This window comes from Mchenga conophoros, linkage group LG7 (assembly GCF_057382185.1).
Source record: "Mchenga conophoros isolate Kocher_MC1m ecotype Shallow Benthic linkage group LG7, M_conophoros_male_GT1.1, whole genome shotgun sequence".
NCBI classification, from domain to species: domain Eukaryota; kingdom Metazoa; phylum Chordata; class Actinopteri; order Cichliformes; family Cichlidae; genus Mchenga; species Mchenga conophoros.
Window position 1 is genome coordinate 64132721 of NC_140532.1, and position 25920 is coordinate 64158640.

Here is a 25920-nt window from a genome sequence, read left to right on the forward strand (position 1 = left end):
ATTAAGACTCAGACGTGGACATAAACATGTGCAGCGACCACAAACGGCTCCAAACCACATCTTAATCTTTCCTTCGTGTGTGTGTGTGTGTTTTCAGAGAGAGCACACTCAGTCAGACGGAGCTGTTTAATGTTAAAAACCCTGTGAGAGTTCAGAGCTACGATGAGCCAAGAACAACACAGACGCTCACTGACTCAGTCACAGACTATCCTGTCCTGCTGACCCACCGCATCTGTGGAAGCAGAGCAGAGGGTGACCGAAGTGAGAGCAAAGCAGGTAAGGAAAAGACACGAGAAATAAAGTCAGAGAGGCTTTGGGAGCTGGGAGTGGGTAGAGACAACGATCTTTGTGAGGAAAGTCAGCAATGTGCAGTTTAGGGCTAAATATAGGCAGCTGCTGCCGGGTGTGGGCTGGGTGCGGCAGTGAAGTCATGGTGTGGGTGAGGGGTGGGGTAGCAGATGGAGGGGAAGGTGGAGGGTGACGGCTTTGGGACCTAGAAATTTTTTTGAGTTGACCCCAGAATGCCGTGCATGAATGCTTCAAACTACTTCAAAACGAAACCTGCTCTGAGCGAGAGCTTTCCTGGCTGACAGCCTGTGGAATGACTTTTATGTGACGCACTTTCAGGAAAAATCCAAAATATGTGATATCTGTTCTAAACAGTGAGCAAAACTAGCTAACCAAAGATTAGAAATGCAGTCATCTAATCACAAAGGTTAGTTAAACATTTTTGCTGCTAAAGTAACAATATTACTAAGATCGCAACACGATAGAGGAATGTCTCAACTACATCACATCTGCATTTTGGCTTTCCCAACGTGAGCGTCGCTTCAGTTTATTAAACTGAGGTTTCACTTTAAACACATCTGGATACAATGTTGCCGTATGTGGCGATCAAGTGGAAAAAAATGGCTCAGATGTAACAAAAGAACTGTGTTTTTGTGCGATTTCAATACAGCTCACCATAGCGATGAAGCGACCGATGAAGCGAAAGTACGTGAGGTGGTCGGGGTTTATGGAGGATGCTGGGTTGATCTGCAGACAGTAGTTGTTCTTGCCAGCATACTCAAACAGGCAGTACATGGGATTCAGGACTTCATGGGACAGCAGGAAGAACCACTCCCTGTGGAAGAGGAGAAGAGGACGTGAATGCACAAGAGGAAGACACAAGGCTGTCATCCTGCAGGGACCTAACAGTAACATACAACACTGAAATTAAACACCTCAAAACTATTATTTTATTTAAAAAACCCCAAAACACATTCTATACTAGCTGTACAGTCAACAGAAGAGCACATGATCACAGGGAGTTTATAAGAAAAGCAGGAAAATGAAAAAGCATTTCTCCCACACGAGAACGAGGTGCTTTTTTTCATTGGCAGCATATAATTACGACATTTATCATCCTAAACTTCCAGCGTCTTCATTTTTCACTCATTTGCTGCTTTTAATCTTCTTGTCAAAAAGACAGGAACCAATTACAAGGTGTTGCCAAGCTCAACTCTAAAATTACTGCCAAACATAAAGTCCACTGGCACGGCTTAATACTGATGTCCTGTAGACACGATCATTTCTTTAAGCTCATCGATGCCTCGTGTAAATCAAATAGAAGACCAAATAAGGTTGGGTTTAATTCTCTTTATTCTGCTGATCCTTAAGATGATGTTCATTTCTGATAATGGATCTCGCTGACCAGTTATTAATCTAAATCAATTCTTTTAACTGAAAAAGAAGATATTTCTTATGACTCTGAAGTGGTTTAGATGGGAATAGAAAGTACATTTATAGTTATAAACACATCCTACAAGCCAAATCTGACACATGAATTACATGGAGACAAAACATATAACATTTAGGATAAATACAGCCAGGTAGAACTAAATAAAAAGACACAAACAGACTGTGGAAGGATGCACGTTAGAGAGAATGAGGGCCCCCTCCACCAGCTGCAGCACCAGAACCAAGCACTCCCAAGGCCCCTGCCCTCTCCCCTTTGGGAATATTAGGGAGGAGGGTGTATGGACTGACGGACGCAGACACCTCCCAACATCCCGTCCGTGGTTCTACCCTGTGGTAGAACAGCATGATGTCACCTACCATAGGGTAAAACCACTGACGTGACACCGGAGACAGAGACACAATGCAAAACCAAAGAGAACAAAATGAGGAAAAATAACAACATGTACAGAGAGGAAGACCTGAGTGACAGCAGACGCAGCGGGCAGCATGGACACGTGTGATGGACGGATGGAGAGATGGAGGAGGACAGCAATGTTGTGAGAGGGTGAGAGAGAGAGCAACAAGTAACCCAACACTATCACACACGTCTGCACTTCTAGAAGGCAGAAAAGGCAGTTTTATATCAAAATGATGTTGCTGTAACAATTTCAGACAAAAACAACAGATTAAAATCTGCGCCATTGTGTTACTGCATCTACAGGCTGGAAAGACACACATCGGTATCACTGTGTCTAGGTTTAGGCATCATAACGGTGACAACGCTACCACCATCAGGTCAGGATGGAAACTGTAACGATGCCCTATCTTGCAGGAAATTGACCTTAAAAACAAAATTTCTTTCTCACTTTACTTACAAAAAGATTGTAGAGGACAATTTTTAAAATAAAACAATGAAGCTGGGGGAAGAACAATGCAGAAAACAAAGATTTTCAGAGAATCGCAAGTTTTGAAAAGCAGTCATTTAAACACCACTGGTTTTTCCGTTGCTTTTTTACCCAACAGGAAGCTGGTGCAAAGATTGAGAAGCAGCAGGAACAGACGAAATACACCATCACCAACGTTAAAAACCCCTGGATTACATAACAAGCTTAACAAACCCATATAAAATGACAGAATTTGAAGATGTAAAGAGAAGCTGCAGGAAAGAGTTTTAGGCTGCTCTCACCTGGCGATGCCACCGTAGTCCAGCCCCTCCTCCCCTCTCATAATGATGTAGAGCCGGCGACGAAGATCGTATGGCTTCACGTTCATGATCTGATGACAAAGCACGTTATTTAGACGTTGATGGTGTCCAAGAAGTGGCCTCACTTTCAGCCATTCCTAGACTCGCTTCTAAAGTAACTAAATGATTCTCCTGATACAAGAAGCTCTTTCAAATTAAAAGCCCTCAAAAAATTCACCACACAGAAACCCTTTATTCCTTATCACAGTGTTTTTCTATATAACATAAAGCACCAATGCAAAGCAGAGATAAGATAAGATGTAGTTATTAAATGTTACCATTATGTAAACTAGAAGAACAAAAAAAAATAACAAGTGTGTTTCATCCGTCTCTGACCTGCTGAAACGAGTCTTCAAACAGCGTCTGTCTGGACACAGAGATCTTCACGTGGCTGGGTAAGGCATTAGACTGCACATTTCAAAAAGAAAAAAAAGAACACCACCATCAAGGCGAGAAGAAAACCTCGGGATATTTCTGTAATCCCAATCCTAATCCCTTTCTACAATTCACATGTGTCAGCATTTAAAACAGGTACAGCGTTTACAGAGCACGTCACTGCTTGATCTGTACCATCTCATTACTGATGTTTCTCTTTTTAGTCTCAGGCTGCTGGGTGTGAAGTATACGGAGGATAAAAAGCGGCAAAAAGTGAAGAACACTATGGCTCACAGACACACATAGTTCAACTTTTAAAGATTTTTAACAAAATGGCAAATACATTTAAAATAAAGCTATGGCATCTTCATCAAATCTTCTTGAGTATGAATCAGAACACTGAGATTAAATGAAGACTGACAGGACAGATGGGAAGAGCTTGATGCTGGAGCATACCAACTACCTCCAGTTCATCCAGGGGGCTTAAATAGAAGCTAGTAATAAGATTTTTCCAGACACCATAAGTATAAACAAACTGGTAACGATGCCTACATATGCAAATTGAGATTTTCTCTTTTTTCGAGACAGTAGCTGAAGCTGTCTGTGGATCCATGGATGCCTCCCCCTCTAAGACCTCCCCGTAACCACAATGACATCATGTGGCTTAGCTTAGCTCAGTCTGAGTTCAGTCACAGTGGAAATGTCACTTGACAGATATAAAGCGCTTGCCAATCAGTTTGGTTTGGTTCACATGCCGCTAACATGTGAATGCTCCTAAAGCCGTGTCTACTACAAAATAAAAGCCTCCTGAAAGTCCAACTTTGCGTTAAGAATGTCAAAGACTCGAAGATTTTATATGAGGCTAAAACCAAAAAAATCTTGCCGTTTTTGAAATACTCTCCAATTCTGAACGTGCACTCTGTTCTCCTGTTCAAAGGCTTGCACCAGTAAACAGCTGCGCTTCTATGATGGTAATGACTGAAAGTGGCAGCACTCTAACGCCACAAACTGACATTTTCCCCTTATTATCAGGATCTCACAGGTTTTCTTTCTACAGTATTAGAATGTGCACAAGCAGATGTAGCCTTCAACTCCCAATCAGTCTAAACGGTCTATGCAATAATGCTTGTGATGTGTAAAACGATAGTTTCTCTCTAGTTTGGCCCTATACTGCTGTAGCTCGTGAGGAAAGGTGTGCAGTTTTAATAAAGAAAGTGATGTTTTGTCTTGAGTTTATGTAGAGAGGAAATAACTGCCTGAAAACCAAGTCGTCCAGAAAACTGAAAATATATTTTTTGGCCACACTTTTCCAGTCTTAGAGTGAATTATGCTTTTTTTTCCTTCTCTGGGTGAACAGATCCAGACTGCAATAATCAAGGTGAGCAAAGTGGGGAGTTTTATTGTGGCTACAGACTCTATTTAACACTTACATGGCACAGGAAACGGAACTGGTGGTATTTCCACCTGAAGCTGCGGTCGTAAGCGCCTGGTGAACCGCCCTGCCGTGACCTGCACGCGCACACACACAGACACACACACACAGAAAACAGAGAAAGTTGGTCAATTTTACAAGTTTCAACAGAACTCTAAAGGTCAGCTGACCAACAGAAATTTGGCGTCCTCTTTTGAGGAATACTTAATTTGCATCAGCTCTACAGCCCTCGAGTGTCTGAGTCGCAAAGACAGAGGTGAGCCTGGCCCCGCAGCTGTGTTAGTATAAGCTCCACCAACCCACTGTATGCGCACACGCACGCGCACACACAGTGGATATCTGCCTTGTCAGCAGCACAGAGGCTGAGAAGCAGAAGTAGAGTTAGACAGATGATTTGGGGGGGGAGTGAAGAAGAAGGAGGCCTCTAATGCGTCGGGTCTGTGCTTGCCGAGCTGCCAGGCACATCTCGGTTTGGGTTAGGAAATGGCGACCGCAGCAGCAGAGCGCTGGCCGCGGACGCACACTCCTGCAGGATCCAGTGTAAGAAAACAGTGAAGGAGGCCTCTGTGAAATAGCAGCCTAAAAATACGTGCAAATATCTGCATGAAAAGCAGCTCGCCGATGCACACACACACACACACACACACGTCTTCAGCACTGACCACACAAGCAAATACACACTTGCATGCAGAAACACAGAAAAGCACAAACACCCACACAGATGCCAGCGCAGTCTGCAGTGGATGTGTTGTCGCACATCTGCACATTCTGGGATTTGAGACTGCTTCAAGGCAAAGCAAACACTCACAGGCTGAGGGGAAGAGCAGTGTGTGTGTGTGTGTGTGTGTGTGTGTGTGTGTGAGTTTTCTGAGATCCTCTGTGACACTGATTCTCTCTGACTCAAAGAAATATTCAAAACAGGAGAGAAAGGAAAGGCAATGGATAAAAAGGAACAGCAAAGATGATGGGAGTTTAGAAAAAAGATTATTTTCAGGTTTTCACCAAACGAGCGGCTTGTGTGACTTAATATTTTCAATGCAGTTATGTCAGGCCGAGGCAAAAATCACTTAAATATTTTGGAGAAAGTGTCGAATGATCATTTAATTAGGAAGTCTTTGCCTCGGCCTGTGACAGCTTTGGGAGGAAAGGGCTGAGAGAATATTTACCCTGACTCAAACCCAGGTCGAGGGTCTTTAAAGGTGGTGGTGCGCGAGTTGTGGTCCACGAAATATCGGACTCCCTCGGCGGTGTACTTCATCTCCCAGCCCGGGGGCAGGGGGTGCTCCTTGATCATCCTGCAACAGGGGAGAGGGCAGTGAGCGCGGTCCCGGCTCGAGGGGCCCCGTCTCGGGGGATGAAACTGACATACCTTCCCCTGCCAACTCGTGCTAAAACCAGAAAGCCTGCGCCGGTGTGCCACAGTGGAGTTTACCTCCTATGAGCATGGCAATGGTAGGTTTGATTATTCAGGTGGCTTCAAACCACAAGAACGCTTAGAGGACACAGAAGCAGCATGTTTGGCTTTAAGGTGAAAAGCAGTTTTCTTTCCCTGATGCTTTAGTCGCTCTATTTAAACCTACTGTGTTGATCCGAGGTCTAAAACTCTAAACTTTTGTCACGGTCAAGGTTGTGTTTAGGTTAAAGTTTAGCACCCCGTGTTTAAAAAATACAAAGTGTATTTTTTTATTTGTTCAATGCGATATTTGATTGATCTTTTATTTAGTTGTGAAATGGTTTCAACTTTACACAGACACACACACACTTATTAAGGAGTGCAACGATACTGACGGAAAACCTGATCATTTAAAATTAAATACGGATGTATAAATGGTGTCAGCAGTGTGATATTAATCTGAGTAATTGTTCTTTTTGTATGCTTTTGTGTAGTTCTGACTGAGTCTCTCACCAAATCCATGCACTCCAACGCATTATGGCCACTTTTTTTTTCTTTTCTTACATGCTCTATATTTTTTAATCACAATAAATTTCATAGCAGTCGCCCTGATCTGCCTGTGAATCTGTTTCCTTTCTATCGTGTTCCCGGATGCTAGGCTAACACAGTGGCATCACCACCTCACAGTAAGAGGTGACGATGCTAATACAGCTTTGTAATAGATTCCTGTCTTAAAAAGTGCTACATAAATAAACTTTACTTACTAAGAAGTGCCTGCTTTTAAATCTGTCTGTTGTCCGAGGAATTTGCAGAAATGCAGAGGGGGAACAGCGTTTTTCACTTTTCAAACCAATTTGGATGAAAATTAAGAAGAACAACACAGCTTTTCACCTTTTCGTAAACGTTGTCTTTTTAACGTGTTTTTGCTTTGCTTGGCTAGCCTGAAAATTTGAATCAAAGACTCTATAAAAGGGGAAGGGGAAAATAATCAGTTGGCTGCATGCTAAAAAATGAATAATTTACAAGAAGAAAATCATGCTTTTAGGATTCTAGAAAAGATCTAGAATGGCAACAAAGGTGTATCTAACACACCGAGGAGAGCAACTGAATCTCCAGAAGAAGATGCAAAGAAGGCTCAAACTCTGAAATGTCAGCGGGTCAACTAGTATGGGTGAGACGAGAGGAAAATCAGGAAAGTGAGCGAGATGACCAACAGCGCATCAGACCTGTGTCCAACATAATGTGAGGTAAAGCTGCTTTTTTTTAAACTTATGTCAGGCTGTGAAATAAATGTTCCTCTCGGGGATAATACTCTACTCGTGTTTATATCATAATGTAGATGAGTCACTGTGTTGTCATACTAAACTGTGCATGACTACCACGTCTTGAGTATGAGCAAACACCCAAAGCGGCACGCCACCTAACAAGCAGGCCAACACATGCACGCACACAGAGATATTTTCCAGCTCGCTGTCTCACCCTTGGGTCCGAGGATCATCCCACTGCGTCGTCCGTGTGTTGTGGTTGACGAAATACACCCTGCCATTGTCCTGACGCTTCTCTGTGGAGACAAATGGGGCAGAAGGAGCATGCTCAGTGGGCTCAGAGGTTCTTGGAAAACTCCACACTCGACGGGATCAGAGGGATCACCTGACCGAGAGGAGAAGAAGAAAAAAATCTCGCCGCTATGAGAGAAAAGCAGCGAGTCTTTGTGGCATTTCGCTGTGGGGTGATCCAAATACCTCACCGGGGTAAAGCAAAATATGTGTGTGTGTGTGTGTGTGTCAGAGTGACCACAGACATACAGCAGAGAGTGTACACTGGTGCCCCATCCTCCTCCTCCCGCCGCTGGTCTGACATCTTTTTCTCATTAACAGGAGTGTGTGGAGGGTTCAGAAACAGTAGTGCTCGCATTGCAACTCCTACTCACTCCACCCCCCACTTTACTATAACCACCCCACTTGCCACTTTCCCTTCTTTTCTCCTCCATCTCCCATCTTTCTCTTTTTCAAATCGGAGCAACCGCAGATGAGAAAAAAAAAAAAAAAAAAAAGCGCACCCGAGAAGCAAATCAGAGCCAGCGATGTAATTGAGGTTTTGAGGTACCGCAACATGTTGAAAAGGCATCACGGGCAGAAAGCTGGGGGTTTTTATTTTTTATTTTTGGAGAGAACACGGCTGTGATGAAGTCTGTGAAAATGTTGGCGGACCGGGAGCCGCCAGCAGCGTTCGTTTATGAATGAATGTGCGGGGGACAATTCGCCGTGGCTCCGGTTACATTGCTCTTTTGGGGCAGCGGTGGATGATGAAGAGCCCCATCAATAACGCAGCCCTCTGTAATTTGTGGATTTCAGAGCAAAAGGAAAGCGTACAGTGATAAATGAGTAGAGCGCTGAAAAGAAACCATGAGACACTTTATCCAGCTTTTCTACACGGGAATGAAAATCACCATCAGTGGAGGGATTTATCAATCAATTAACAGTTGGCTGGCTCACATGTCAGTGATTCAGGACAAATGTAATAGCCACAGAACCAGAAGAAAGGTTTGAAATCTCCAAAAATGTGCTTTGAGATCTGTAAAAGGGAGGGAAAATTTCACCGTGCAGCAACTGTTTTCCAACACCTCCACCTAACAGCTGCACGCACATAAGGAAAGCGCATTTTGAACCATTAAATCGAAGGTTCACGTCAGGTAGTTTGAGTGTCGCCAAACCTACCTGCAGGACCGGTGAGGGAGGCAGAATCACTCTTTTCAAACAGGCTGTAAATCTAGCACACCTGGAGACGATTTTAGAATATTCTCGTCTTTGCCTGGAGTTTGTTAACAGTCGCAGAAGTGTGTGCATGTGTGCGTGCGTTAGATGAACTCACCCCATCCAGGAGGCAGCGGGCCCAGAGGGTCATTTTCCACCGGAGCACCGGATGGCTGAGGGGGGGGGAACACAGAGAGAAAACAAATCCGGTTAGGACACCTTTAAGTGTCTCCTCTCATAGCTTGCTTTTGCTCCGGTTTTCTCTCGGTCCTCGTCGCCACCATCGCAAAAAAGTTGTGGAAAACAAAAACACACAACATGTTGTGAATAAACCAATCAGAGCTCAGGTGGGTGAAGAAAAACTGAGAAAAACTCATACAGGTGCTCCTAACTGTCGCGACCAAGTCTCTGCTCGACCTCCCTCCCTCAGCGATATCTGTGGCTAAGTGAGGGTGTATGTGTGGGTTATGGGGAGAAAAGGTGGATGAGGACGGGGTAGTGGGGTAGCTCCTCTCTGCCTCAGCACTGAGGGGCGACTGAGAGAGCTGGCCGGCCGGCGGCTCGTATGCCTTCCAAAAACTACACGCTCGGTAGGAGGATAAAACAACAACGCTGTTCCAATGAGCTCACTGGCTGGATGCAAGCCCCACCCCCCCACCAGCTTCCCGCTCACCTCCTCCCTACCCCACCCAGAGGTCCTCCTCCTCCACCACCGCCTCCTTTCTCTCGCTCTCTTCTAGCGCTGCTGTGAAAGTAGGCAGGGAAGTGCGATGTCTGAGGGAACTGAGGGAACATTCATGCTTGTTCCAGACTGGACACCACCCACCTCCCTGGCCCCCACCCACCCCACGCCTGACAAAAGGCACCTTTATTCACCCTGGGCCTGGAAACCACTGTGGGGTTTACTCAGCCTGTACTCACACACACATACACACTGAAAATGAAAAAAAAAAAAAAGAACATGTGTGCGCCATGGTGTGGAAAGTTTGTCCATGACAAACAGTCAGTCAGTGTATGTTCTTATGGGGGAACACACACACACACACACACACACACACACACACACACAGGAATATATTAGCATGAGTGGAAAAGCAGCTGAAAAGATGCTTGTTAGGAGTTAGCAGAAGATTTTTATCAAAAGGGACGATTTAGGTGTGTCGCAAGCAGCTTCAACAACATTCCCTGCACCTCCAAGCAGAGTGCTCCTCATTCTCATGACAACATGTTGTGGTGCTGCTGTAAATAAAAACGCTGCTATTTAGCCATAAAAAGCTCCGCTTGGGAGAAAACCCCCCCGAAATCAATTAGAAAAACTTTTAGGCGGATTCACGACCTTTCTGATGGACAGCTGATCGACACTCTGCCAAACTTGCTGGGTGTGTTGCTGAGGACGTGAGTGAGTATGTGCAGTGCCATGAGGCCCACTGTCATATTTTGGGTAAAAACACTTTGTGTTTCTGCTCCAACATGTGTGGAGAGATGACACACAAACCAGGGACTGTATATAAAAGATGGACGCGGCGACTTTATACAGGTTGAAGCCTTAATGTTAGCATTTTGCTAAGTTGTTGCATTTGCATGATTCTAAGTTGACTGTGTGGGTGCTAATAAATGAACTACCACAAAAACAGAAGCACAAACCTCTTTAAGGTCTGTGCCAACTAGCAAGCCACCTAAACAAATGCTCCAGTTCCAACTATTGCAGTTGGGCAGCCCACCAGTTAATTACAGCCGCCACACCATTAACTTTACATCATCCCAGCACACAATAGTTATAAAGGGGACAAACTATCAATGATTTGGATTGTTTGGATTCAACCTCTTACCCCTAAGTTTAGTGATTATAATAGTGTGTCTTTTCTCTCAGTTCCCTGAACTTCAACCAGTCGCAGCAGATGCCCCGCCCCTCCCTGAGTCTGCTCCTGTCGGAGGTTCTTCCTGTTAAAAGGGAGTTTTTTCTTCCTGCTGCCGCCAAGTGCAAATTGAACCGAATTAAATGTGGAGCCCGAGCCTATTTCTAACACGAAACCTCTCAACTCAAACATGATATTGCATTATGTCTTTGGTTTCCTGTGTCAAATGATTCAAATCACTCATTCATGTTTGGATGAGCAGTTCCTCAAAAACGTGCAACTGGACAGTTGTAGCTGCAATAAATAACCTAATTTACACTCTTAGAAAACAGGCTGAGCACTGGTTTATTAAGGGGCGGGTTTAGACAGCACAGGTAGTCTTTGTTGTCTTCTGTTGGCTATGAAGGGAAGGTGGCAAACCAGCATTTTCCAAATGAAAGCTGGTGAACCTTCAAAGATTTTTTTTCCCACATAGACATATTGCACCACACAAGCAATGATTATTTCCTGAGTAACCATAAAGTGAAGTACTATCCACCGAATGTCAGCATCACCTTAAACACCATCCCGCCCCCCCTCCCTCCAAAAAATGTGACTGTGCCCATTTAAAGAAGCTGTGTCATGGAAACAGTGAGGGAACTGGGATGGAAAGGACTGGGCCTGCTGGAGGAGCAAGAGTGGGCACATAGCAGGGTTAAAGGGTGTGTGTGTGTGTGTGTGTGTGTGTGTGTGTGTGTTGTTCCCATCGACAGCCAATCTATGCCCCGGCGCCCCACCCTTATGGGTTTTCTGTGACTAAAAAAGGTAAAAGGAGAATATAATGATATAAAGACACGATGACTTCATCTTGGCTCTGACCATTCAGCTCTTCAGCAGCTTCCAGACGCAGTGAGGCTGGAGGGAAGAAAAGAAAAGGAGGCTGAGAAAACAAGGGAGGGGAGAGGAAGCGAGGGAAAAGCGGCGTGCTGGCACAAAAGTGTGAAATAAAGGTTGGGTATTATGGACCTGGAAGAAATACGCCACAAAGGCCTCGTTCAAGGCCAGGCACCACAGGTGAAAATGGCAATTTCAGCTGGTTGCTTTTAACACTTCAGAGGCAAGTTAAAAAAAAAAAAAAAAAAAAAAAACACACACACAAAACAAAACTGAAATGCTTTTGCACTGTGAAATCCTTCGTCACATTTTGGTTGCAAAGAGGACTTGTTGCTTGCTTTCCACATCTGCAGAGAGCAGAGAGGATGGTGTGTGCACAGCTGGAGACGGGAAAATCTGAGGTCAGGGAGTTCATGAGCCAGTCGACACTTTATCTGTGTGGGTCTTTGAAACTAACACATTCAAACAAATTAATGGCTCATAATTGTCCAGTGTTTATGGTGCTGTGTGAATTTACAGCTGCACACCTATATGAGATTTTTAAAGATACTTTTACAACCTTAAACTAAAAGTGATGATTAACCACTCTTTTTCTTGATGTACTGAAAGATTTTCGGATTGATTATAATGTAATTTTCTGTGTTATGTGATGTATTAACAATATGCCAAAGAACATCTGACAGTGAAGTTAAAATGCTAAAAAAGAACTACAACATTTGAAGAGCAACACATTAAACTTGACTGACTTTCGAACATATTTTTGTCATTCTTTCCATGGGTAGGTGTAATAATGGGGCTAAACTGCCATGTTATCAATAACCTACTGCTGGATATTGATATTTTTCAGACTCTATGACTGTGACCACACTCACTGCTCCATCACTCTTGGTGTTAATCAAATGAACAGAACCTACCGTATTGAAACAGGAAAAGACTCACTGGGAGACAGCGAGGGAAAGCTCATCAGGAAACCTTAATAACTGATTAAAACTGAATTATAAACAAACAAATAAACAAAGACATGTGAAACATGTCCCGGGAGCCGGTTTTAAGCCCTCTGCCTTTCACTACCTCCTGATCCACACTGCGGCTGAACAATCCATGGGAGGGCTGGCCTATGTGGCTCATTCAGGCTGAGGGCCCCAGAGGCTCGCCAACCAGCACCTGCCCCACGCCTGGATCCAGGGTAGGCCTGATAAACATGGTCCATTGTTTCAGAGGTCACTTTGACTCTAAATCAACCTTAGGCCAGCCCCTCACCCGGGACCAATCTGCCTTGGGAGACTCTACCAGGGGCAAAGTGACACCTGCTGGCATCACCAAAGCTCCTTTAACACAATAAAGGCGTGATTCATGGAGGGATTCTCAGAGGTTCACAGTAGAGGTTCTACTCCTCCACATGGAAAAGAGCAAATTAAGGTGTTTTGGGTATGACCAAATAGAAGGAGACCTCAGAGTAGAGCCAGGACCCAGGCTTCGGACAGTGGTGCCCCTGAAGAAGAGCTGAAGAAGGTGGCTAGGGACAGGGAGGTCTGGGAGGTCTGGTAGTTTAGGTAGCTTAAACTGCTACTGCCCCGTGAAGCAGCCAGAAATGGACAAACATTTATACTTACTTGCTGCTCTTTTCCTTCTAAAGGACAGTCTTCAGTTCAATTCAGCTCTATTCTTATCGCACCAAATCACAGCACCAGTTGTCTCAAGGCACTATATATTGTATGGTAAAGACCCTACAATAATAAACTGATACTGTGATGTATGGCAGACATGTAGGGCTGACTTGAGGTGTTGTCGTTATTATAGGTAACAGATACAAACACGTTGTTGTCACTCTGTGATTTTAAATGGTGTACATAGTGTGGAAACTAATTATTTTCAATTTTCCCAAAAAATATTTGAATGATTTTCTCAATTAATTGACTTTTAACTTGACTTAAATTCCAAAAATTATGAAGCATATTACACACTAACCTACTATAATGTCACATCTATTTGTGTTGTCTAGTCAAGTCTACAACCACACGTTAACTTCGCAAACGATGAAGGAAAGCAGCAAAACAAGAACGTTTCTGCTTGAAAGTGAAACACTGTTGCTGATGAATAAGTGATGTGAATAAGTGCATTACTTTATTACTTTTTATTACTAGTTCTAAACAATGTTGTCAAGCTGAGAAGACTTCTTTTTCTGAACGAGATTATTGGCCAAAATGTCTTTGGAAATTGAAAGGATACAGCACTAGCTCTTATGAAAACTGCCATGAGGGCTTAAAGACTCGATTTGACAGCACACAGTAAGTTCCTAATTGGTTTAAATCTTCTAATTTCCATGAATAAATTCACAATGATATAAAGACCAGCATGAGTGCAGTTTTATAGGCTCTGTTCATTGTTCCTTTCCTGTTATAAAAGTGCTCTATGACGAACTGAGTGTAAACAGAAGTCGACGTCACATCCAGTCATGTGGACTGTGTGAGTTTTCTGTTCAAGTGATAAAACACAGGGCTGATTCAGGTAGAGCTGTTAAGGAGTCCTTGTTGCAGCCAGAAAGGGCCAAAAGTTAGAGGGCAAGGGGGAAACGAGGGAGGGAGGAAGGCCTCTGAGGGAAGGTGAGGGGGAGCGAGTGAATGAGTGATGTGAGAGCTGAGAATGAAGAGGGTAAGAAAGGGGGAGGTTATCTGAAACGAGTAGAGATAAAACTACAGATATTTTTGAGGCGAAGCAGAAAACGGGGATTTTGGAGAGGGAAACGGGAGATTGGGGGGATTCTGGAGAGGCGACAGAAAGATTGGGGAGGGGTTAAAGGAAAGAGTAGAGGTAAATAAAAAGGAAAGGCAGAAATGGGGGAGGGCCGGAAAACAGCAGTTAATGACTGCGAGCTACTCTCACTGGGGCTTCTAACGAGCAGCAATTACTCGCCAAACACACATTTGGAACTTCTATTACTGCGAGGACTGCAGCTGCAATCATTATTTTCATTCCACATTAATGTGACAGTTATTTTCCCTCCTAACTGCTTTGTGGCTAAAATATCACGAAGGTAAAATCTGCTCAAAGAGATATACAATCTTTTTTTTTTACAGTCATGCGATAATAAAAAGTGCACAAAATATTCACATTCGAGTTAAAAAACTCACAAAGCAATTTTTTAAAATATCTTTTTGCATTTGTTGCAAACTCTTGGTTGGTTGGGATGAATCCTCTTGTACCATCAAGTCAAAACTTTTTGCCGTTTGAACGATGTTAAGATCTCACTGAAAACTGAAAGTTTAAAAGCTGTTTGTTTTTTCCACATCACTGTAAAGAGAGCTAGAAAAAGACAGCCCTCTACAACCCAACTGGCAAAGGTGGACCGCTTCCTCGTCAACTCTTCTACTACAGAACTGCGCTGCCCTGGCATGTGGGGACAGTGACATCCGATTTCATCCGTGTGTTCAAAAACATCTGTAAAGATCAGTGGGTGCTCTGTCATGGATTGGGGCTGCGTTTAACCCAGCGGTGTTGGAGATGTTGTGAAAATTGGTGGAATTGTGAACACAGAAAGGTACAGTCAGATTTTGACCCGCCATGCTATATCATTTAGAAAAGCTTCAGATTAATATCACTTTCATTTTATAGCATGAAAATAATCCCAAACACACTGTGAATGCTGTTAAAGCAAACCTCGGTAGAAAGACACACAGTGGAACACTCAGTCATGGGCTGGCCTCCCCAGAGCCCGGACCTCAATGTTACTGAAGCAGTGTGGGATCATGCTCACAGAGAATTTAAGAAAAAAAAAAACCAGCCAACATCCAAATAAGAAATTTCAATGTCCTTCAAGAACCTTGGAGCACTATTCCTGAAGACTACTTCAAGAAATTACAAGAAAGCTGCCTCAGAGAGGTCAGACTGTTCAAGGATAAAGAGGGTCACACCAAATATTGACTTTGAAACTTGTTACAGTTGTACAGGCTTTATTTTTCACACATATATATTGTAGCTCCATGTATGTTTGCAGATGTTAAATCGTTGTACCTATTTTCCATGTTCTCAACACTTTTGCACAATACCGTGCAGTAATGTGATGTTAAAAAGTGCCCAAGTGGCAGATACCACAAAAGCAGCTAACCTTAAAATCTCAAGCATTCTGTTCAAAGTAGGGCTGGGCCATATTATACCGTTCACGGTAATACCGGTATAATGTTAGGCAACGATAGGAAAATGACATATCGCGATAGAATGGGAGTAAAACGCGCATGCGCAGTGCCTTTGTTTTCATACGCACATGGCCGATTGTTGAGTGAAACAGATGAACCAGAATTGGTTTGTAAAAATGGTGCAACTTCAGTGATGTGGAACTGGTTTGGTGTTCGTCAGATACACGACAAAGCACATTTTTTTGCAGAACATGCAAGCGGCCGTTGTTATTGTCATATTTGTCGGACTAAGATGCTCTTAAATCTGGGAGTAATCTGGGTCCTAAACTCCGTATGCTTCAGGTCAAACGAACACTGCAGCATCACTTAGAGTTAAAAACTGTCTAAATTCTTTCATCTTTAATAAAACGATCAGCATTGCTGCTTTACCAGGTGTAACTATAAAGTTTAACTTCCAGGCATCCATGAAAACAAAAGTTATTACATTTAACGGAGTTAGAAGTTAGCAGGAAGCTAGCGGAAGTTAGCTCGCTAGTTTCGCTAGTTACCTAAGCATGATATTGCATGTTCTGACTGAGAGATTTCTGAAAAAAATCAAACGTACAGCTCTGCTATCACTTCCAACATAGATGAAGACAGGAAACTAAACAGCAGTGACGTTTGTAGGGTTACTGAAGTTGGGCTAGCTGGTATATAATGATGTGCTACGTGATCGCTAGCGACACAGCTATGTTAGCATAACATAAACAGTGAAGCTGGAGGACGAACACTAACACTTTTCCACTTATAAAAGTTAACGTGAAGGTTCTTCATGGTTAGAGACAAATGCAATCGCATGGCAGGATGCTGTAAACGGACCAAACTTCAGTCAGGAGAACAACTGAGATAATCCATCCACAATACGAGGTTAGTCATTAATATACTGCAACAACATGGGAATAGAGCAGCTGCCAGAGAATTCAACATTAATGAATCAATGGTACAGAAGTGGAGGAAGCAAGAAGAATGAGTTTAATAAAGTTTGATTTATCTGACTGCTTTGTTTCACTTAATGTGCCTTATAATCCCGTGCACCTTATGGTCCGAAAAATGCGTACTGCACACTGCAGTTTAATGTTGCAAAGCACCTCTTTTTAACTTCAGTGGATATTATACATGGTTATGCTCAGGACATGTCAGCCCATTTCTACTGGAAATGCCTTTTGGTTAAACTTTCAGCAAGGAATTTGCATTTGCACTGTTACATTTTTATAAAGCTTTAATGTACATAAAAACCAGCTTCTTGTTTAAGTGAAAATAAATGGAAGGTTGTCTTTTTGCGCTAGTAATGTTGTGGAGTTGTATTTTGTCTCGCATCAATTATATCGTCGGTTATATCGTTATCGCAAATTTTCAAATATATATCGTGATAAATATTTTTGGCCATATCGCCCTGCTCTAGTTCAAAGTGTGTCCTATAGTCACTACCAACAAAATCGTCTCACCTCCCACTCTAAAAAAAAAAAAGGCAGACACACAAAACCATCAGTAAGCAGCTGAAAAGTTTCAGTACTCGAGTGTCCAACTCCTTTACAACACCCAGTGCATGATTACTTTGGTGCCTGTGTTTATGGAGCTTTAGACAGTCCATGTTTTTGAGTGTGTGCACAGTCTCATTGCAGCGGCATGGTCCATTTAAGAGGGCGACTGGCCCCTTGGCTCTCTTTAGTTGTCATGTGCTTCAGAGGAGAAATGTGGCACCTGACCTCAACATTACAGCCCTGTGAACACATCTGCACCAACACACACAGAGGAGGAGCACATGACTGCATGGCAAGATCATATAGCTCCATATCACAATATCATCACCAATATTGCAAACTTGACTAATGGGACATTTACCAGTAAAGTTCCACCACAAACAAAAAAAAATGTAATTGGGGGGGAAAAAATGGAAGAAAGCTTTGGAGGAGTCATGGTGAGAGTGTGAGCCAGGCAGCAGAACATGTGGCTGTGTTCACAGGAAAACTATGAAGAGTTTGTGTGTGTGTTCCTTGTTCACACACACTGGGACCATAAATAGTCGCTGCTATCAGCAGTGTGGGCATTCCAAGACAGAGCAGTGTACTATCAACACGGAGGGCAGACCTGACTCTTGGGTTTTCTCACACACTTGGAAGGAGAGAGGGAGGAAGGGAGGGGCGAGGAAAGAAAAAGTTTCCAGCTCGAACTGAACCTTTCTGTGCGGACATTAAAAACCTGAATGAATAGTGACACCGCTTATAACTTTGTTTTTGTTTGTTCAACTATTTTTACGTTACTTATACAATCTGACATCACTGGAAATGTTTACATATGGGCTAAGTTGGCCATTAGTCAGCCTCTGCTTAGTCTGCTCAAGGACCTGATTGAAAATATTCTTCACATCATCGAGTATCGGGGCCAAGCTCGGGTGAAGAAGTGGGGTCTGTTCTCAGACGATGCCTCATTGAAGATGCTGATCGTGTTGACACAGACATACACTTTGCTGGGAAATTCAAATGTCACAACAAGACAAAGGTCAGGGAGAAAAGGTGAATTTGAGGTTTATTAGAAAAATTTAATTAAAAAAAAATATACAAAAATTTGTGCACAAATTAAAAAGCCAAAACACTGCACTGTTGCACTGATTAGCTAAGACGAAGAGGACGTCTGTGCTGAAGATAACAGGTGACGCAGACGCCATCAAATAATCAGCAGACCACGAATCCTCCTTTAAATTCACTAGTTTGCGTGAAAAACACTGCTCATTTCCTCCTTTATATATTTATTCTTGAACTCTACCTGGGCAGAGAATAATCTTTGATAATGTTCATTTATCGTACACTGGAGCTTCAAACTATTCTAGCTGCATTTCCTCCTCCCTTTAACCCTTTCTTCTGATTGGCCGTCCCTCGCAATTAAAAAGTATGAAGAGCAGGTGGGTGGGGCTTCTGTCCCCATAGCTACAACTGATACAGATGACAAAACTCTTACCCCCTGTATGAAAATTTGATTTTCCAAGTACTGTTAAACAGTGCAAGGATTTTTAACGTAGCTTTTCCAAACACTGCTTTCATTATTTTACATTAAAATAAAATTATTTCACAAAATCAAAAAAACTATATTAATCAAATTAAACTAAATTATTAGCCTCCCTGATGCTAAATAGTCAGACGTGTATCCTCTTTGCTGGATAACAGCTTGAAGTTGTTTGTTGTAGTCTTACACACGCCCCCTGTTTTGTTTTTGGCAGGATGTGCTCGAGTGACAGCTCAAAGGTTTTTATACTGTGTGTAAAATAGGTGTCAGGCTTTAACTTGATTTTACAAGCTTTGAGCATTACAAAGTCAAAGCACATCATTGGACAGCAGTGATTTGTGCTGTGGTTCAATAAAAATGTCTAATAATCCTGATTTTTTTTCCAAAATAATTCTGTTGTTGTGTGCAAATTTAAATAATTTATGCTTTCTAAAGAAAAATAAGATATTTAGAAACGGTATGTTAAAATCCACTGCTCTGTTTAAAAAAAAAAATAATTAAAAGACTCATCTGTCTTAGGGATATCCTCGTTCTAAAGTCACGGCTTTCAGCCAAAGGGATTACTTTCACATAGAGTTTGACCATGTATAATACAGCCATCCACCATTGTAACAGGATTGTGGAGAATAAATCTGACAGCATTCAGTATCAGATCGAGATAACAAACACTGATACAGCTTTCATCTTATATGAGAATGTGAAAAAAAGTAAAATAAAAGGAAAGACCGGTGATGTAATCAAAAGAGGACTGTTTCCATTTGATACGGACACCCTGTCTATGCATATCTGCTGATAGAGAACATCAATCCAATATCAGTGTTAAATGAATTAAATTAAAATTAAATTAGCACCTGAGAACAGGACCAAATAAACAATAATTCGCCTTCTTTATAAGCACTTCTCTCATTTCAGCTCAGTATTAGAGCCTTTACTACACAGGCTGTAATTTATGATCATGCTAATTTCTCCTCTCTCTGCTCTCATTCCGAGTGCACACCTGATAACAACATTATGCTTTGTAATCGTAAGAAGCCGACAGATGAATGACCGTTTTTGAGATGATTAACTGTGCAGGTTCACTTGGCTGCTGTTTTCAGTTTAGTTGAAAACTTCTGCAAACATAGAAACAAAGGAAAACTGCTGACGCAGCAGCTGGAAAGTATCTCCAACCTACCTACTGTTTGCTGTTGCTTCGTCTGTGCTATGTATAAAAGTCAAATGAGGAGATCGTGCCATTCTTTTTGGAGATTTCAGAGTGATCTGATCAACATAACACATCAATGCATCCCTAACAACTGCAGCAGTCCAAAGTAATTAACGTGTGTAGACAAGAAGTCAGGAAAAATACAAGCCACAATGAAGACCAAAGCTAACTTTGACAGTGTTTTCCATTAAATGTTTTGCCTTCAAGTTCAAACTCAGATCATGTCAAACAGATACTGTCCATCGTGAAATCAACAATGAGTGAAACAAGTGTAAAAAGGGAGGGACTCACTGATGGATAAAAGAGCTGAAAGATGATGAGTGCATTTAAAAAATGACTGGAGCAAAAAGGACAAGCTGATAAAAAACAAGTGAAGGTTGTTTCAAAGACGACAAACACGACAAAGGAATCAGACAGCTGGAAGCATATAAAATAAGCCGACACAAGCAGACAGAGTAAAACAGAAAGACTGAGACGAACACACAGATTTCATAAAAACTGAAACACCAGCACGGGGAGTGCAGGGCGGGGTGTTTTTATAGAAGCCTATAAGAGTTTTAAGGCGTTTTTTTACTAATGGTCCATTGAGAAGGCTCTGTTGTTTTAGCCCCATAAGTTTTTACTGTCTGGCTGCAATCTGACCTTGGCTGCTTCATGGAGAAGATTGTGATTGTCAGAAGTGCGGCCAAACATCAACTGGCTGCGCTGGAAAAATACTATAAACAAGTCTCAAATATCATCCCTAACCCCCCGCAGACGACGCCTTCAGACTGCTCGACTTACTCAAATCATACAGACATTAGTCTCGTGGTGCCTGCGTGACAGTCATGTCCAAATCTAAACAAAGCAAACGTTTTGTGCCAAATTCAAGAATTTCACCGTCTCCTCAGTCTAAATGAAGGACGGCTTTTCCAAAACATGGAATCTTCCGCCTCAAAAGTCTGGTGTTTTTAACCAACTTTATTTTCCTCAATTTCAAACCCGCCAGAATGGGGGAGGATAGCTGTGTCTAAACGACACAAAGAGACAGCTTTACTGAGACTAGGTGGCTATTACATTAATGTTCCTTATAGCTTTATTCAGACATACCAAGATACAGTACCGCGTTCCCTCTCGTCTCAGCACTTGACCAATTTATAGCCACTTTTCAATTCATTTCAGTTGTATTTATGTAATGCAAATTTACAACAGCATTTGCCTCAAGGTGGTTTATACTGTAAAGTAAAGGCCCTACAATGAAACAGAGAAAACTCTAATAACCAAATGACCTCCTTGGATTTTGCACTCAGCAACAGCGGGAAGGAAAAACTCCCTTTTAACAGGAAGAATCGGGCTCAGCGAGGGCAAAACGCACCGTGGAAGAGACCCAGAGATTTTTGCAACCTCACTAGTGTAGTGCATGTTCATAAAGAATTTAACCCTGGGCATCTTTGGTTGCAACAATTCACATAATAAGAAATAATAAACTTCCAGGTTTAAAAAGGGGATATGTATCTACACATGCCTGCAAAGCCCTAAATACTGTGTAAATTTAGGGTTATGAAATCTGGGAATACGGTAAACTCTGTGTGCGTGTGGACCCTGTCCTGTGGACAGAGTGGCGCATGCAGTACTCAAAAAAAACTTTTAGCCAAAACATGAGAACTGCTCACCACTGCACTTCGTTTAAGTCCTAAACAGTTTAACCAGCAAGTTTAAAGGCGATCAGATGATCAGCTGTTGAGATAGATTTATGAGGAGTTGGATGGACAGACACACGTTTATGGTTTGGCTCAAAGCATTGACCAACACTGCCAGAAAAATAACCCAGAATATGTAAGTAGATGCTTGGTGTTATCTGGAAATGCTGTCACCACATAGGTTTATGCATCAGAGAGATAACAAGAGTCTGTTGTAAACATTTAAGGGCTTTAACCACCAAGGTTATTTGTTCTCAACTTGCAACACTGTAGCTTAAATGGATATATGCTACTAGTGGGGTTACTTTCCAATTGTTCCAACATTTTTAAAGTATTCAAAAACATCTTTGACTGAGCTCTTTAAAGGCCAGTGTACTGCATGCTGGAAACCACTAAAACCCTGTGGTACCTGGTAGAGGAAGCGCTGGCTGAACTGGTGCATGGCGCCCTGCAGCTGGCTGCGCTGGCTCTGCCACTGCTGGTAGTTTCGCACAGACTCGGCTGTAGGCCTCTGCCACGTGGTGGTTCTGGTGTTGTGGTCCACATAGTAGAACCTGCCCCGCTGGTCCACTCGTTTCTCCCAGCTGCAAGGGGGGACGCAGAAAGGGTTAGTCGGGGCAGCAACGGGCGCTGTGCCTTTCAACAAGATTTTATTAATCGCTTCAAGAGTGGGTGGTTGCATCGAAAAGCTGCTGATAGCAACGGTACTTATTTATGGAGACGAGGAAAGAGAAACAGACGAGAAAAGGAAGGAAAACACAGTGAGGAGGCAGATAGAGAGTAGGATTCAGGAAAGGAAAAGAGGCAGGCATAAGGAATGTTTCCGATGGAAAACTGTTTAATGCTTCCTTTTTAAGGATGTTTTAAGATTATTCCAAAGTCTCAATCTTGCTTTGGATTAGTGCTCCAGTAAATCACCTAAAAATCAGCTGTAAGAGACAGAGACTGAAGCTAGCTGAATTTTGTTTTAGTACGTTATCACTTTAGCTTAGCCTGAAATATCAAGTAGTTTATTCTCCTTAAGCCGACGCCTGGCGTTACGCATGATGAGTAAAAACAATGGAATATGTCAGGTTTCTGACTGAGACTAACCATGTCCTTCATGTGAGTGCTCAGTTGTTTATGTACATGCTATTCTTCCCCTGAGACAGGAGGTCTGGACTTGGACTGAGATAGTGACAGTCTACTTAAAGACAAACACACAAAGAATAGACCCACAGAGGACAAACGCATGAACAAAGCCCCCCTCCCCAACACACACAAACCAGCTCCCCAGGCTCACCAGGACCGACTGCTGCTCTGCTGCTATTCTTGTATCTCTGACTTAAGTTCAACAGAATTTGGTAAAGAGAAAACAGCATCGACTTCCGAAGGCTAAAAACACTCACTGCAGATACAGACCAGCTTAAAAAAAATCCAAATGCACACAGACAGCCTCAGATAGAAAATAAATAGTCGTGCACAGCAGCACCACACCTCCACTCTTGTCTTGCTACATTTTTTCTTTTTACCTTTCATATATTTGGAGAACAGCACAACTGCTACTTAACGACTGATTGAAATCAGCATAATACAAGCAGTGTAGCTGGCTCACACAGAATCAGTATGACTGGAGCCGCTGCCTTTCAGTTTGTCTAAAGTCCAGGACCACTCGCTGCAAACCTGAGTCTCTAAACAGGCTCAGTTTTGTTGCACTGAAGCATATATGCAAACTCACATTCAGGCTGCAGGAGGAGAACTGCATGGAAGATTTAGTTTACCAACCGAGGCTAAGAGTTTACTTGCTGCATCATGTTTTATTGGATGCCTGCATATTTATATAACACAAAATGGTAATAATTTTCATCTGTTGGGTATTTAAGGCTTTAGTGCCCAGCAGAACAAGCTCACAGTGAGATGGAAGAAAATAAAAGACATGCAACAGAAGATCCTGGACTTGGTTACATCTTAGGACAAAGACACACATTACGCATTTCTCAGGACAAACAATCTTCTTGAAAAGTAACATGCATAGTTAGGTCAAGGTAAGTGGAAATAATTAGTTTTAATGCCGGCCCACAATAATAATTTTTCATCTACTTGTTAAATTGTTAATGATGGGGGAAAAAGTACAGTTCAAATTCTTTTTTAAGTCAGGCTTTTTGGTTCTAATAACCAGACAGCAGCCCCATGTTCAAAAGTTAGTAACTAAAAAATGGTAACAAATACAATGAAAGCAAGCGATCCAATAAGGTGTTTAATTAGATAAATTACTATTACATATATATTATTTAAAAACACTGCTGAGCTCTCTAAGAACTTGATATGATATTTTATATGATACTAATGGGTGACGCAGTGCATGAATGTAAACACAGACAAACCAGGAGGATCATGTGACAGCCCCGGCAAAGAAGTCTCTTTCTCAAGGACACTTCAGTAACACGGATGACTACAGCGAGTTATTTGGTGGAGGGACAGTCTGTCTGACCACGATGCCTCTGAGCTTTCTTTAAAATGCACAAGAAAACTCTGCTCCCTCTCTGATATTAGCGCTGGCTTGTTATTTACTGGAGCCGAGGAAAATCCCAGAGCCCACAGAGGCCCGTCTGAGTCTCTCCTCAGTTGGGCTATCTGTCTCTGACGCTCTGTACCAGTTATGGTACCATGTCATTAACCATCTACTCTGCGTATTTCCTGGAATTTGTAGACTACAGTCCCATCACCATGTTCAGATCACACAGTGCAGTGTTGAGCTTCGTTTGAACAGTTCAATCATTATTTATAACCGTGTCAATCAAAAGCAACACTTATTAGCTCCGTCTCCTGTCTGTGCTTGACTTACTTAAACTGCTGAATTATTGGTGGGAAAAAAAGGTAATAATGAAAAAAACAACATTAGGTGAACAATATGAGCATTCAGTGTCGATTCCATTTTGGGTTATACTCCAAGCAGAAAGAGTTAGTTGCATCTTCAAGCGGCTGAGATGATTTCTTCTGTAGAGTGGACTCAGAGTTAGTGTGAGGAGTGCAGACAGCCTGGAGCCGCTGCTCCTTATATCAAAAGGCCAAAGCTGGTGGTTCAGGCATTGGGATGGGACTGGGATGCCACCTTGACGCATCCTCTTTTGGAACCTTATTTCTCCCATATTAGATTCTCTTCATTGGCTCCCTGTTAAATCCAGAACCAAATTGAAAATCCTTTTCATCACTTAAGGTGATGACTAATCAGGCTGCGTCATATCTCAAAGACCTTATAGTACTGTATCAATCAATTAGAGCACTTTGCTCTCAGACTGCAGGCTTACTTGTGATTTTTAGGATATTTAAAAACAGACATCTGGAGAACCAGCTTCCAGTATAGATCTGGAAGAAAGACACCCTCTCTACTTTTAAGATTAGGCTTCAAAGTTTACATTTTGATAAAGCATATAGTTAGGGCTGGACCAGGTGACCCCTGAATCCTCCCTTAGTTATGCCAAAATACGTCTAAGCTACTGGGGGCTTCCCATGATGCACTGTGTTTCTTCTTCACTCACAATGTGTTTATATACCTCTTTGTATTGAATCATTAGTTATTATTAATCATCTCTGTCTCTCTTCCACAGCGTGGCTTCGTTCCTTCTTCCTCACCTCACCCCCAAACGGTCACAACAGATGGCCGCCCCTCCCTGCTGGAGGTTTCTTCTAAAAGAGAGTTTTTCTTTCCCATTGTCACCAAGTGCTTGCTTATAGGGGGATGTAGCACTTTAAGATGACTGTTGTTGTGATTTTGTACATTATAAATACAATTTAATTCAAAAGAAGTAAACTGAACAGAATTAAAATGCAAGAATTTATACCTTTAGGTGTATCGTTAACCAACAAAGAGTGGATAGTCAAAAAACAAGACAGAAAAGGTAATCTCACATGGGTTTCCCGTGGAGGGCAGAATGAGATTAAAGCTTCAGGCCGGGCTCGGTCATGATAGCTTCAATCTGAACTCTGGTTTGTTTAGCGTCAAAGAAAAAATACTGTTGCTCAGTAACACAGCCGCAGATCTGATTACTGCTTAAGGCTTTGTTAAGTTTTTCAGACTGACTTTTTAAGTGGAAATCACGGCTACACTTTGGTCTGGCATGCTGTACTTCTTCTTAACTCTAACCATTTTAGTCAAGATGTAATCATTTGATGTTTTGAAATGCTATACTGGAAATAAACAAAAGCTTTTCAGTTTAGTCTGTTTGGTCTAAAGAAATTTTT

The 25920-nt window shown here is 42.3% G+C and overlaps 1 protein-coding gene across 4 annotated transcripts in view; it reads right to left on the reverse strand.

Moving 5' to 3' along the window:
* The window catches only part of wwp2 (WW domain containing E3 ubiquitin protein ligase 2), a 61019-nt gene that overhangs the window by 5629 nt on the left and 29470 nt on the right, over nt 1–25920 (reverse strand). For 3 of the 4 annotated variants that reach the window (XM_085280758.1, XM_085280756.1, XM_085280757.1), the window contains 8 exons: nt 22109–22283; nt 9034–9088; nt 7642–7723; nt 5936–6064; nt 4768–4846; nt 3299–3370; nt 2906–2994; nt 964–1123 (listed from right to left, as the gene is read on the reverse strand). In XM_085280758.1, the coding sequence (XP_085136884.1) occupies nt 964–1123; nt 2906–2994; nt 3299–3370; nt 4768–4846; nt 5936–6064; nt 7642–7723; nt 9034–9088; nt 22109–22283 (841 nt within the window). The remainder of the gene's footprint in view (nt 1–963; nt 1124–2905; nt 2995–3298; nt 3371–4767; nt 4847–5935; nt 6065–7641; nt 7724–9033; nt 9089–22108; nt 22284–25920) is intronic. The other variant, XM_085280759.1, reaches the window with a different exon arrangement.